The sequence below is a fragment of the Drosophila grimshawi genome, unplaced genomic scaffold (assembly GCF_018153295.1).
Source record: "Drosophila grimshawi isolate 15287-2541.00 unplaced genomic scaffold, ASM1815329v1 contig_44, whole genome shotgun sequence".
In the NCBI taxonomy this organism is placed as follows: Eukaryota; Metazoa; Arthropoda; class Insecta; order Diptera; family Drosophilidae; genus Drosophila; species Drosophila grimshawi.
This window is the reverse complement of record NW_025063240.1, coordinates 19,187,433-19,200,572: the sequence shown is the minus strand read 5'-3', so window position 1 is coordinate 19,200,572 and position 13,140 is coordinate 19,187,433. Positions and strand designations below refer to the sequence as shown.

The 13,140-nt window shown below is 37.5% G+C and overlaps 1 protein-coding gene across 12 annotated transcripts in view; it reads right to left on the bottom strand.

The window, feature by feature from the left end:
* Positions 1–13,140, bottom strand: part of LOC6556946 (anion exchange protein 3) — a 29,786-nt gene that overhangs the window by 5,111 nt on the left and 11,535 nt on the right. For 6 of the 12 annotated variants that reach the window (XM_032743460.2, XM_032743461.2, XM_032743459.2 and 3 more), the window contains exons 3-11: positions 3,788–3,932; positions 2,916–3,186; positions 2,706–2,835; positions 2,520–2,546; positions 2,226–2,387; positions 1,916–2,158; positions 1,688–1,828; positions 1,308–1,325; positions 325–546 (exon numbers count right to left, since the gene is read on the bottom strand). In XM_032743460.2, the coding sequence (XP_032599351.1) occupies positions 325–546; positions 1,308–1,325; positions 1,688–1,828; positions 1,916–2,158; positions 2,226–2,387; positions 2,520–2,546; positions 2,706–2,835; positions 2,916–3,186; positions 3,788–3,932 (1,359 nt within the window). Of the gene's footprint in view, positions 1–324; positions 547–1,307; positions 1,326–1,687; positions 1,829–1,915; positions 2,159–2,225; positions 2,388–2,519; positions 2,547–2,705; positions 2,836–2,915; positions 3,187–3,787; positions 3,933–10,806; positions 11,067–13,140 lie in introns of those variants that run through there. The other 6 variants (XM_032743467.2, XM_032743465.2, XM_032743468.2 and 3 more) reach the window with 6 other exon arrangements.

Genomic DNA, 13,140 nt, shown 5'->3' with positions numbered 1-13,140 from the left:
TACAGTTGCCTGCTGACTTTAAGCTTTTTTGAATTTCGGCTCCGTTTCAGGTTTCAAATCGATGAATCTGCGTTTCCGGTTCGACACACTGCTTTACAATCTTTAACTCATTGAACCCACATAAATATTAAACATTTTGATTACATTACGCATATTAAATATCAGATAAGGTAGATGCTCATATATATATATACATATATATCTGTATACAAAATATCATTCAGTTAACACAGTTTCATTCCCTGACTTCCAGTTTGTGGTTTGAATGGGGGGGAATTTGTTGGAATTTGTGTGTGGTCAAAACTAGGGCTATGAACTTATTACACCCAGATACGATGTGGTCGAGTGTCGCCGATGATCTGTGGCACCCACATTGAGCACTGCCGCTGGTGGCACACTGGATGTCACACAGATGCTGCGTCTCGCTTTCGAAGTTCGTTGCAGGTATTGTTGTTGTTGTTGTTGATATAGTTGTTGTTGTAGTTGTTGCTGCTGTTGTTGTTGCTGCTGCAGCTGTTGTGTCGCCTCGGTGCCCATCCAAAGAAGCTTTTTTTTTGTATTTTTGGTGTGGTGCGCAATTGTGTGAGACACATTGTGTTCAGTTATAAATATATCTCTCTCTCTATATATATATATATGTGTGTGTATATGTATATACACTCAGAAAAAATCATCACCCTAAAATGAAACTCGCCCTAAAAATGTATAAAGTTTCTCGTATTTTTAGAAATAATTTCTAAAAGAAGAAAACATTTTTCTTACCCAAAAGAAAAATATATTTTTAGAGATATTTTCTTTTATTAAGATGCTAAAAAAAATAACTGCAGACTCTAATTCTAAGAAAAGAATTCATTCGCAAATTCACAAAAAATAAAGTTGAAATAAAGTTGTGTAAAAATCTTGTATATGCAAAATCTATTTTATTTATATATTTTTTATAAAATTTAAAAAAAAAATACACCCCGAACTTAAGAAATGCAAATCCTGGTTTATAGAGAGTAATTTAATGAATTAAACAATTAATTTTCAATTTTTGTAATTTACATTCTGAGCGCTTGGCGAATTTCTGAAATTCTTGGCGATTTTTTTCTGAGTGTATTTAAACGAATGTTGAACAAATAACAAAACGATAGAAAAGAAGTGTTGAAATGAAACGCAGAACGTTTTTTTTGTTGGTGGATAATAAAAAGCAGAGCTCTGATAAGATATGCCTGTGTTATGCTAGATATGCTAGATAGTATATCTAGTATAATAGTATGTATCTATATATATATATTTATATAATTGTCTATATAGCCGTTCATTACCGATTTGGGTATTAGATGCTGTTGGTGGTGTTGTTGTTGTTGTTGTTGTTGTAGTAGTAGTAGTTGTTATTCGAGTTGTTAGAGTCGATTTGGTGTTTAACGAGAATGGTTGATGAAATGTAGCACAGTTATGGGCGCAGAAATAGACAAGAGCATAATATGAACACGATCATAAATGATTAACAAACATTATTTTTCTATTTTTCTTTTTTTTTGTTTTTGAGGGGAAAAAATAAACCACATTATATATTTAAAGCCAATTTATGTACACGCAGCACTGAAGTAATGCAAGGGGGACTGTAGACTGAATAGCGTGCCGTGAATGAATCACTGGAGATCAGATGTGGGAGCGAGTGGAGATGTGGGCGTGGCCAGCTTACCTGGAGACTGGTGTAGCTGCTGTGCTTGCGCTTGGTGAAGGGCAGCACGCCCTGATGCTCGTTCACATGGCGATGACGCAACAGCAGCGAACGCATCACCGAAGGCTTATCATTGATATCGATAAGATCATCGACGACCATCTGTGGGTAACATTAGATTAGATTAGATTAGTCATCGGAGCAGATACAGAGATAGGAGAGGAGGGGGGACAGAGAGGAGATGCAAACCTGCTCGACTACGCGATAGGCAACTGCTGGCAGATCCTTCTCGTTGAGGTCGAGGAGCACAACGCCCGTTTCCAGGCAGCGACGCAAATTGAGCAGCGAGTGGAATGAGAGAGAGGCAACATGCGGTTTGCCCCAGCGATCGGAGCCCTCCTCCACATCCTCCTCATACTTGATCCAGCGTGCCGTCTCCTTCCACTCACGATCCTCGCCAACGCCCGTAAGCTCATCCAATTGAACGAAGATCTAAAAAGCAACAAATCGGAAACTTCAGAAGCAGTTCAGAGTCAGAGAATTCTCTCTTAATACACACCTCATGTGGACTGTGATCGATCTCGGCCTTCTTGTTTAGAAACGGTGAAATTGTGATTTGCGGCAGATCGCGCAACTTGATGGATGAATGATGGATTTTGTGGCGTCGCAAGGCGCGCGGATCATCCGAACGATGTGATCTCAGCTCGTTGAGATCAGCTTCCTATGTGAGTAAAAAGATGCGCATTAGTAAAACCCAAATCCAAAACAAATTCAAAGCGGGAAGGGAAACTAAAGACTCTAAGGATTTGGGGGGAGGGGGTTTGGCGATGCTTCTGTCTTAATTCTGGTCAACCTGTGTGGCCGGCGTTTCGGCATTTCTCTACAGGATGTGAATCCGTGAGCGGCAGCAAAGAAAAGCAAAGGTATTTTTGACTGGTTTAGTTTCTTTGTTGGCTTTACGTTCAACTAAAAGCCTTGGTCAAGTTTAATTGTTTTGATTTGGTTGTGGATAGTCTAGCTAGAGTTACGGCTGGCCTACCTCCAATGCCGTGTCCTCAGGCTGCACAGAGATCCTACGCGCACCTGCATCACCATTCTCCTCGAGTGTCTTTTTGGCTTCCACGCTGTCCTGATGTGAGAATTTACGTTGTCTATAATACTGATGTCGGCTGTTAATGTAAGTAAAGGAAAAAAATCAAACAAAAATTGTAAATCGAATATTTTCAAAATAGTTTTTTTTAGGGTTAACCTTTTTCTGCGTTTGCGTTCGTGCGATTGGTCCGTCGGCTGCTCATCATAGGTCAGACTGGGCGGTGTGATGACAATCTTCTTTTTGGCATCACCGAACTGCACGTGCTTCTCATCGGCCGAGTTGTCCGAGTGATCGCCGTGTCCGGCACGCTCCGAGACTAGTGGGAAATCTTCGGGTATATCATCATAGTTTTGTGCATTATTATTTAACGGCTCTGTTTGGCTCTCGTATTCCGAGTCCTCCTCTATATTAAGATCATTTGCGCGAACTGCAAAGAAGCCGAATGTTTAATCGAAATAAGGATTGTTATCTGGGTAGAAGTGTGTCTCATAAAAGCAGCAGTTAACATAAGTTAAGATAAGAAGGCAAGTTAGTAGGGAGACTAGGAGATATTGGCTTGTGCAACATGAGAATTCTATTTGGTTATCCATTGGGAAGCTATAACTTAACAATTGTGTACTTTAATGATATCAGAAATCGATTTGTATCGATTATTTATCGTTAAAATAAAAGAAACTTTATCTATCTATAGTTTATGAGAAATTATATTTCAAATTTAAAGTCTCCGACACTTAAGCTCTCTAACGGACATGGCTAAGTCGACTCGGCGGTTGCTGCAGATCAAGAATATATATACATTATGGGGTAAAGATGCTTCCTTCTGCCTGTTACGTACTTTTGCGTAACTTCATCAAGTACTTTTTCTAATTTTTTATACACATCTAAAGAAACTAAAAGTTGGTTTGTATCTTTGTTTGATTTCTCGATTTCTTGCTTAACATCTGACAACATCCGTGATTGTTATAAGATAGTTATTATATAAGCTTTAATTTGTTTTAGTGTTATTACATAACAAATTTTGATCTTACCGCTTTTTTTACGCGAACCAATCGGCTGCTGGCTGTTGTCTTGGAAAGTGTTTACATCGAACTTCTCTTTGCGCTTACTTGAGCCGGCAAAGACCTTGTCCATTTCCGAGTCCAGCAACACTTCATCGGGATCCTCATTGCCGGACTGCAAATGCAAGTAAAAGTGAAAGATGTGCAAAGGTTACTCAATTGCTTCAATGTATCTATATACACAACACACACACAGAGAACTTTTTCTGGTCACGTTATGTGACTCAAGACAAAATACTTTTCAATTAAAAATCTATAAAAACAAAACAAATAAAATAACAACAAATAACAACAGAAAATGCAGTCATGTGACTTGGCAGCGACAACTTTCAGCATCATGCCGCTCATCATCATCAGCATCAGTGTGGTTTTTGTTGTTCTTATTGTTGTTGCATGACGTCGTCTTCATCTTGAGTTGTCTTGTCATGTGTAAATATAATTCTCAAAATATTGACATAGGCTAAACTGGGTGCGGGTTTACGTGCGGCAAACGCTGCTCAACAAATTCATCATCATCATGGAGTGGCGATCACCAAACAATCACCCTGCCCCCTACTACTGCCACTGCCACTGCCCCATGCCCCATGCCCCATGCCCGTGCCCCTATCCACATCCCCGGCCAGTCTAAATAAGTGATCATGCTGTCTACGCACCAGAAACACTTGAAACTTAAACGAGATGGGGGCCATGTCCCATCGCCATATATCAAATATCAAACAATCGTTGGATAGCGGCCAATAAGTATATATATAGTATAGTATAGTATATATATATATATATATATATATATATATATTTAATGGCGTTATTGTTGATTGCTTTTAATCGAAATCAATTGATTTCCATAGTGACGAAGGCATTGATTGCGCCATTTAACATTTGACGCTTCTTTCTTAGTTGCTGCTGTTGTTGTTGTGAAATATTCACAATTCGAAATCAGTGCGAAGGCTAAAGCCAGTTCATAGCCAGTTTGATCGAGTTACAAATATGATCTACGAGACAATATTCAAATAACGAAGGCTTTTCCTGCAGCATGATTTGAAAACAATAAACTACAAAACCAGGATGGCCAACCGGAACCGGAACCGAAACTCAACTCTTTTTTAGTTGGCCAGTTGAAGAACCCTTTATTTTTAGTTACTACAAAATTCAACTCGACTGTTGGAGCTGATTATGAATATATAGTTAATGGAAAAGTACCGTAAAAATCAAGCTATGCAAAACGAAAGCAAATACAAATTTAGTCAAATTTACACTTTGCGTACGAAACGAATTCCGATTCGTTTTGATAACCGGTACAAAATATATTATATATACATAATATATAATATTATCTCAAACTCTGAGCTAAGCCAGTTCGCATTTTAGTAAGACTATAACCAAGTGCCTCATAAGATCCAACATTTTAATTGATTTCAAGTAAGTTTTTACCTGTCAACTTTAATGTCATATAAAATGTGCTTAGTTTTCATCAGAAAAATTGTGAATTCACAAATTAATAGGTTATATAAGCATATATATATAATTAATATCACGAAAAGATATGTGTTAAATAATAAGAATAAATATTTTTGCTTCCAGCAGTGCTGTAAGGCAACTCTATTTTCTACATCAATTCAAAAATCGATTATTCTTTGTCAAAAAGCAACTTTAAATCTGTTCTTCCTCAACTTAAAGCCCAATAACAAACAACTATTAGTCAGCAAATCCTTAAACATATCTCATATATGTATATATGTTCACTCTCCAAGCAAGCTGGCTCATTTAAATAACAATTCCGTTCACTCTGTATAAATTGAGGCCCAATTGAAGCCAACATCGCACACACATCAAATACAACTCATGTGACATATGTAAATGCATTCGTCACAATTTAAGTCTACATATAATGTATTTGGGGCCATTAGCTGGCTACATCCTGTGTTGAAGCCAATGTGTTAGCCACGTGTTTAACATTTCCTCAATTTCCCCTTGACTTTCATTGTCCTACAACTTGCTGGTTGTTTGCAACTTCTCTCCACTCTCTCACTCTATATATATATTTGTATATATACACATCAGGTAACAACATGAAATCCATCTTCGACTAAGCACACACATAAATGAAAATGAGAATGAAATTAACTTTCTACCAACCACTCACCCACACTGCCCCGCCTCGTTTTGCCTTTGTGCACACAATGAGCACCTGCAAAGGGGCGAACAGTCAACCTGCCACGCCCCTCAATTTATACGCCCCCACCCCAGTTTATGCTAAATTTCCCTAATAACTTTAGAGCGTATCCTTGACAATGGCGCAGCTGATGATAAACCAGGCATGATAAGCGACCACAGACAACGCCAAATAAGCGTAAACAAAATACAAAAAAAAAAATTGAAAATATTATAAAGAAAGCAAACAATCGCCGAGGAGCCAAAACAAGAAAATATATAAAAATATTAGTTCAATTCAGTTTGCATTTATAAATAGCAATTTAATAACGCTGAGAGCAGACCACGTGGGAATATCAAATGTGTTTGCGGGCAAAAACATTGCAATTGTCCTGCCAGTGTCTACTGTGGTGTGTCTGTGATGTGTCTCTCTGTGTGTGTGTGTGTGTCTCTATCTGATAAGTCTAAAGCGTAACACGGCCCGTTACATTAATTAATCGATAAGCGCGCAGCGCATACAAAATGAAATTATAATGATGATGACATTGATGATAATCGAGTTGATGTTGTTGCCATTTCTGATTAGTATTTTTCTTTATTTTTTTTTTTATCATCTGGCCATTAGACAAGGCCATCATTATGAGTTAAATGCGTTTCCAGGTAGGTAACAAAACCACTCAGCCACCCAACCACCCGAACCACCCGAACCACCCATCCAATCAAGCAGCCATCGCTTATAGCTTATAGCTGATAGCTGATATCGTTCGTTGGAGCGGAGAACGCACTTTAACTAAATACGGTTGTTGCTGCTGCAATGTCAGCTTTGCCGTCGCTCCACTGCTCGCTTATCAAAATAATCGATGGTTTTTGCCCACCTGCAACACGCCCTACCCATGCCCGCGCCCCGACGACACTTGATTGTCGACCACGCCCACAGCTGTCTGAGCTGTCAGTTTTCATTTGTTGTATTTTGTTTGCTACGTTGCTGTCTTCCCAAAATTAATATGAAAATGCCGACAACACAAGTCATTTGCAATAAAAACAGCAACAACAGCAGCAACAACAACAATTCCAACTTGGAAAATCCCTTAAGAATTCAACTCCATAAAATATCAGTTACTTGATGGATGCCATTTTTGGGACTGCCGCTAGCCTTAAAATAGACGTGACAACGTTTTGGCCACTTCTTAAATGGCATTTGGCAGTGCAGTCCTTTCAAACTCAAAGCAAATATTTATTATTATTCTAATGTGGAATTTGCAAAGAAAACATTTTAAATTATTTATGGTAAGTAGGCATCTTTCATGTTTTATTGCTGTCTAAACAACTCTGCATATTAATAAGGAATTAACCTTGGCTCTTAATTTAAGGCGAATCAAGTTAGAATGCTCGACTAGGCGGTATACTGAGCTCAACTATTAGATATATATAGATATTATTGGGTTACAACATCTTATATAGTATAAGAAATGGATAATAGATACTTATGAATAATATGTCAGTGTAGATATATATTTATTTACATTGTAAGGCTATATGTTTGCAATTGTGTTCTTTATTGCTATCGGAAATCGAACAGTTATCGATAAAAATCAAAGTAACTTAATCTAGTCAAGGCACTCGATAACTTATATTTCTCTGGCTCCTAAAGTCTCTTAGACAGACAGACTAATCGAGAGTATACATATATATTTGATGGGTTCACAGATTATAACCTTTTATCATATTTTGTATCCCTATTTCTCTTTCCCAAGTCAAATGGCCTGTTAAAAAGTCATCTCCAAGTAATCCAAAATGGCAAACAACTTGAATTAGCTGTCGCATCGAAAACTTGAACGTACAGTTGTAAAAATGGGTACAAAATTGCAAATTGGGTATTGAGCTTTATTTGACTGCAGAGTTGAGTGTGCAACATTGCGTAAGCACACACGCTGAGAATATACGAGGCAGTCGAGACTCTTGCAGCTTTAAGAGCCAGTCATGTAGTCGTGTGTGTGGCAGTTGCCAGTTGGTTGTTGAATGTTTCTGATGCGGTTTAACAAAACATTTAACTGTTGAGATCGAGTGCCCCACGAGGGCAACGGGGAAAGGGTAATGGGAGGGGAGGGGTGTGGGATGTGGGACAACAACGGCGGCACGTGACTTATGTGTCAGCGTCAAGTTTTGTGGTCGTGGGTCTAAGCAACTTTTTGCTGCCACATTGCATGTTGTCGTCAGTCAAATTGAATCAAATTGTGGCAAACAACTTGAAGAGATTCAAGTGTCTGATGCCACCGCTGTGGCATCCAATTGCTGTTGTGTTGTTGTTCTCGTTCTGCTATTGCCACAAGTTTATATAAGCAGCTGGGGCCAATAAGTTTTCAAGTCAAGCTCGAGCCAGTTGGCTTCGAGCTTAACTTTTCATCACCTCCACAGCAATAAAAACGCCTTCGTCTCAAGTTCTTTGGCACTTTCCACGACATGGCACTGTCCGTGTCCGTGTCCATGTCAGCGTCACATTTCCAGTTGGTTTCTCACCCCCTCAACAGCTCACCGCCAACACCAACACCAACACCTGCCCCCCCGTTTGTGCCACAGCCATTTGGCTTAACTTCCGCACAAATTTTCCGCCCGAAATGGGCTTGTGTTGCAAGATAAAAGAAGAAGCATATGCAGAAGCGGCAAGCTTGACTAAAAACTCATTGAAAATTAAATATAATTTATTATTATTATTATTTTTTTTATTATTATTATTATTATTATTATTATTATTATTATTATTATTATTATTATTATTATTATTATTATTATTATTATTATTATTATTATTATTATTATTATTATTATTATTATTATTATTATTATTATTATTATTATTATTATTATTATTATTATTATTATTATTATTATTATTATTATTATTATTATTATTATTATTATTATTATTATTATTATTATTATTATTATTATTATTATTATTATTATTATTATTATTATTATTATTATTATTATTATTATTATTATTATTATTATTATTATTATTATTATTATTATTATTATTATTATTATTATTATTATTATTATTATTATTATTATTATTATTATTATTATTATTATTATTATTATTATTATTATTATTATTATTATTATTATTATTATTATTATTATTATTATTATTATTATTATTATTATTATTATTATTATTATTATTATTATTATTATTATTATTATTATTATTATTATTATTATTATTATTATTATTATTATTATTTTTATTATTATTATTATTATTATTATTATTATTATTATTATTATTATTATTATTATTATTATTTATTCTTCAGCATAATTACAAAGTTATTTCAAAGTAATTACAGAATAATTAGAAAGTAATTGCATTATTATGATCAAAATCAAAACACTTCTCACAAATATGCCACAAATAATATACCCCATTAAGCTGTCGAAAGTATCGCAGAGCATAAATAAAGGCAGAACCAAAAATTTTCCACACAATGCACCACCTCTCGTCAAACTTTACATTTCACTTTTGACTTGAAGCCATCCAACAGAAATAAACCAAATACAATAATATAAAAATAAAAATAAATAAAAAAAAAATAGGTTGCCACGCGTTGCGCATAATTTGCGACGATTTTGTTGGCTCCTTTTGGGTGCAAGGCATTTTCGTATACATATATCTTTGTTTGCACAAATTAACGATGCTTCAATTCGTTTCAAGCTACCTCTCCTCTCTCTCTCTCTCTCTCTCGCTCTCTCACTCACCCACTCACTCACCCACTCACCCTGTCCTTCTCCCTCTCTCTCTATCTATCACTGTCTGTTGTGTGTGTGTGTGTGTGTATGTCTCTCCGTTAATTTAATGGGAATTTTCGCAGCGGAAATGCTTTGCTGAAGGACAGGAAGGGCCTGAGACATTAGGAAGTGAATGTGGACTGTGGACGGACTGTGGGTGTGGGGTCTTAGGGGTTGCAGGTCAAGGGTTGCCTGTTTTTGGCGGGGAGGGGGAGTGGTACGCATCAGAACAAGTGACACGTGCAAAGGTTAAAGCGTTCATTGTGCACTTAAAGGCGTTCAAACCATAACGCCATTTGTGCTGACAGTGTTTTATTGTGGTACAGTGTCTCCTCTCTTGTTGCTCGAAAGTGTTGCATACTTCAAGGTCAACATAATGATACTAAAATCGAGCATGATTTCCACTTCGGTAGCCCGCTCTGTATCCGCATATATATATCTATATATATATATATATATGTGTGTTTGTGTGTGTGTGAAAATTATGCTGGGAATGCGAAATGTATTCAAAGTCACTTATACACACACATTTACAGCTTTTACATTTACGACCGCAGAAAGTGTGCCGCATTGATGTGCCGCATGAGGCAGCTGCGGCCCCGCTGGACGCGCCCCTTCCTTGGCTCATCTGCCCATTTATATCAGCACCAAAATAGTATGCAATAGGTGTACTTGCATGTGTGTGTATGTGTGTGCAGCTGTATGTGTATGTGTGTAAAATGGCCAGGCTGCTCACTTGTTGTATACTGGCGGCCAGCTAGAATTTTATCAAAGCTATCTACATGTGGGTGACATACACACACACCCACACACACCCACACACACACACACACACACACACCGAAATGCACACACACACATATATATATATATATATATGATCCAATATGTATCTGTATTTGTTATTTTTCAAGGCTGGGTGTTCTTGAAAAACTTTTCAGGTGTGTGTGTGTGAGTGTGTTTGTGTGTGTGTGTTGGGAATTTTTAATATGTGCAAGTTTTTGGTAGATCAAACATTTGCGCTGAAGGCTTCTTTATATTACCTGTATTATTTAATTGATGGCTGAAAGTTTTCACATCTAATTTTTTCTTTTTCTTTCTTTTTTTTTTGGTACAAGTTTTGGCAACTTTTTTGGCCAGGCACACAAGCTTTGGTGTTTTGTGGAGGCTTTCGTAACAGTTGCTGCCTGTTGCACTTTGACCCGTTGGCTATTTAACAGTTCAGTGCAGACAGATTCATACAAACACACACACTCACTCACACTCACACTCATAAGAATGCAAAACGCGTGCGAAAACGGTAAAATGCGAGCTTTTCGAGCCCTAGCAAAATGTTCGGTGTGGCTTCTGGGAAGGCTTCCCAGCAAATGTCGCTGCTGCTGCTGCTGCTTTTGCTTCTGCTGCGGCACACACGGGCCGCGTGTTATTTGCGCCGGCGCACAATTGAGAGACGCTTGGGGTATAACTGTAGCATAGTTAACAGCTGCTGCCGGCTGCGCTGTCCGCGCCACTCACAGCTGTTCTTTCTCTCTCTCTCTCTCACTCTCTCTCTCTTTCACCTCTCTCTCTCTGTCGCTGTCATGGTCAAAGCGAAAGACTATTTTACTATTGCTGACGTAAATCAAAATGCAGACAAACGAACAAAAAGCTTTCATGAAAGCTCTCGCGTAACTGCATCTACGCACCGCTGCTGCAGTCCACAAGCGCAGGCTATACTCAAAAGCACAGATGTAGAGTGAGAAGTGTGGAGGGGGTTGGGGGGGGGGGGAGCCTTGCACACGGTCAAGGTCAGCACGTTTGCTTGTGTGGGTTGTGTAACTCTGAGTGGTTGAGAGAGGGAGGCAGAAGCAGAGGCGACGGCGATGGCCCTGCACAAAAAGCTGTTGCCAAAAAAAGCTTCAGACTTTTTTGTGTGCTAAAAATATTCACATTATAAACTCTTCGCTGCACACAGCATAAAAACCAGGCTCGAAGCTAAGACCAACAGATTTAACTGCTTAATTAAAAAATAATATTTAGGCAATGCAAATGAGCAAAATCATTAAGTGATTAATATTGTTGGTTGTGTTTCAATTAAATTTGATTTAATGTGAATACCTGAAACTTGAATCGAAATAAATAAGTAGATGATTGACTGCTTGCAAATGAAAGTAAATATAATTGAAGCATGATTATTGAAATTAAATTCCAATTATTATTCAATATGATAAATACACATTTAATTAGATATTTGATAATCTCTCAAAAGTCTCTCATGTATTTTGGTAACTTTCCAAATATGAACTGCTCAACATTGTACAGTCTTTAAGAATAACTTCGAATTATCAAGGGCTCTTAATCAAGACAGTTATTAATCACCTAGGCGACAACAACGCAGAACCTTGTTAGCTGCTAAGGAGTTTAACTGTGTTGGCCACACTGTGTCTCGCTTGGTGGCACTCGCAACAATGTGCGTGTTTGGGGCATCAACGGCAATTACGAACAACGATAACAGGTTCCTTGCTAAGTGCTCAACACATACACACGTATACACATAGATATATTTATATATATATAAACGATAGTAGGTGTAGCTAGCGGAATAATTGAAATGTAGCAAACCTAAATCATTGCCTACTTACTTGCCAGAGAACGGTGAGAGGTGGGAGGGCGTGAGAAAGATGCCGCATTGACAATTAAGTTAATGGCCAGGCTAAATTGTTGCGCTAGTTTTGCTTTCACTTCAGGTGTCAACGATTTCATTACGAGCTCACACTTTCTGACCAATGTCAATGCCAACACGATTGTTTGTTGCCTTTATTATTATTGCAGTTGCAGGTTGCAACCTTGACCACGAATATTGATTTCCTGTTGTGTTGTCGACTGTGTGTCGCTGTCTGTGTGAGTTACTGCACGTGTATATCCACAGATATATATATATATATATATATGTGTGTGTATGTGTGTGTGTCAGTGTGTGACACTGTGTCTGTGTCTCTGTCTGTGTCGTCCGCATGTTTTGAATGTCTAACTAGCTTCCGGAGCTGGCAGTTAACTGCTTCTCGACGCATAATTAAAAGTGCGTTTTTGCTTTTGTTGTTGCCCTGTTACATTTGTTGTTGTTGCTGTTACATTTGTTGTTGCTGTTTTACCCATTTGGCTTTGGCCTTAAAGCCGCCCTCTCTCAGCTGTGTGCCAAAGCGGCGTATACGTAATGTTCTCGCTTTCTGTCCGGTCTAGCTTATAGATGCATACACTCGGAAAAAATACTTATTATAAACCATTTCATTCTTAAAATAAGTCTAGAAAGTAGTTGATTTTATCTTAAAACCTTTAAATCTTGATGAATCTGTTTTAGTTTAGTTTTTAAGATTACAATTGGTGTAAAAACTCATAGC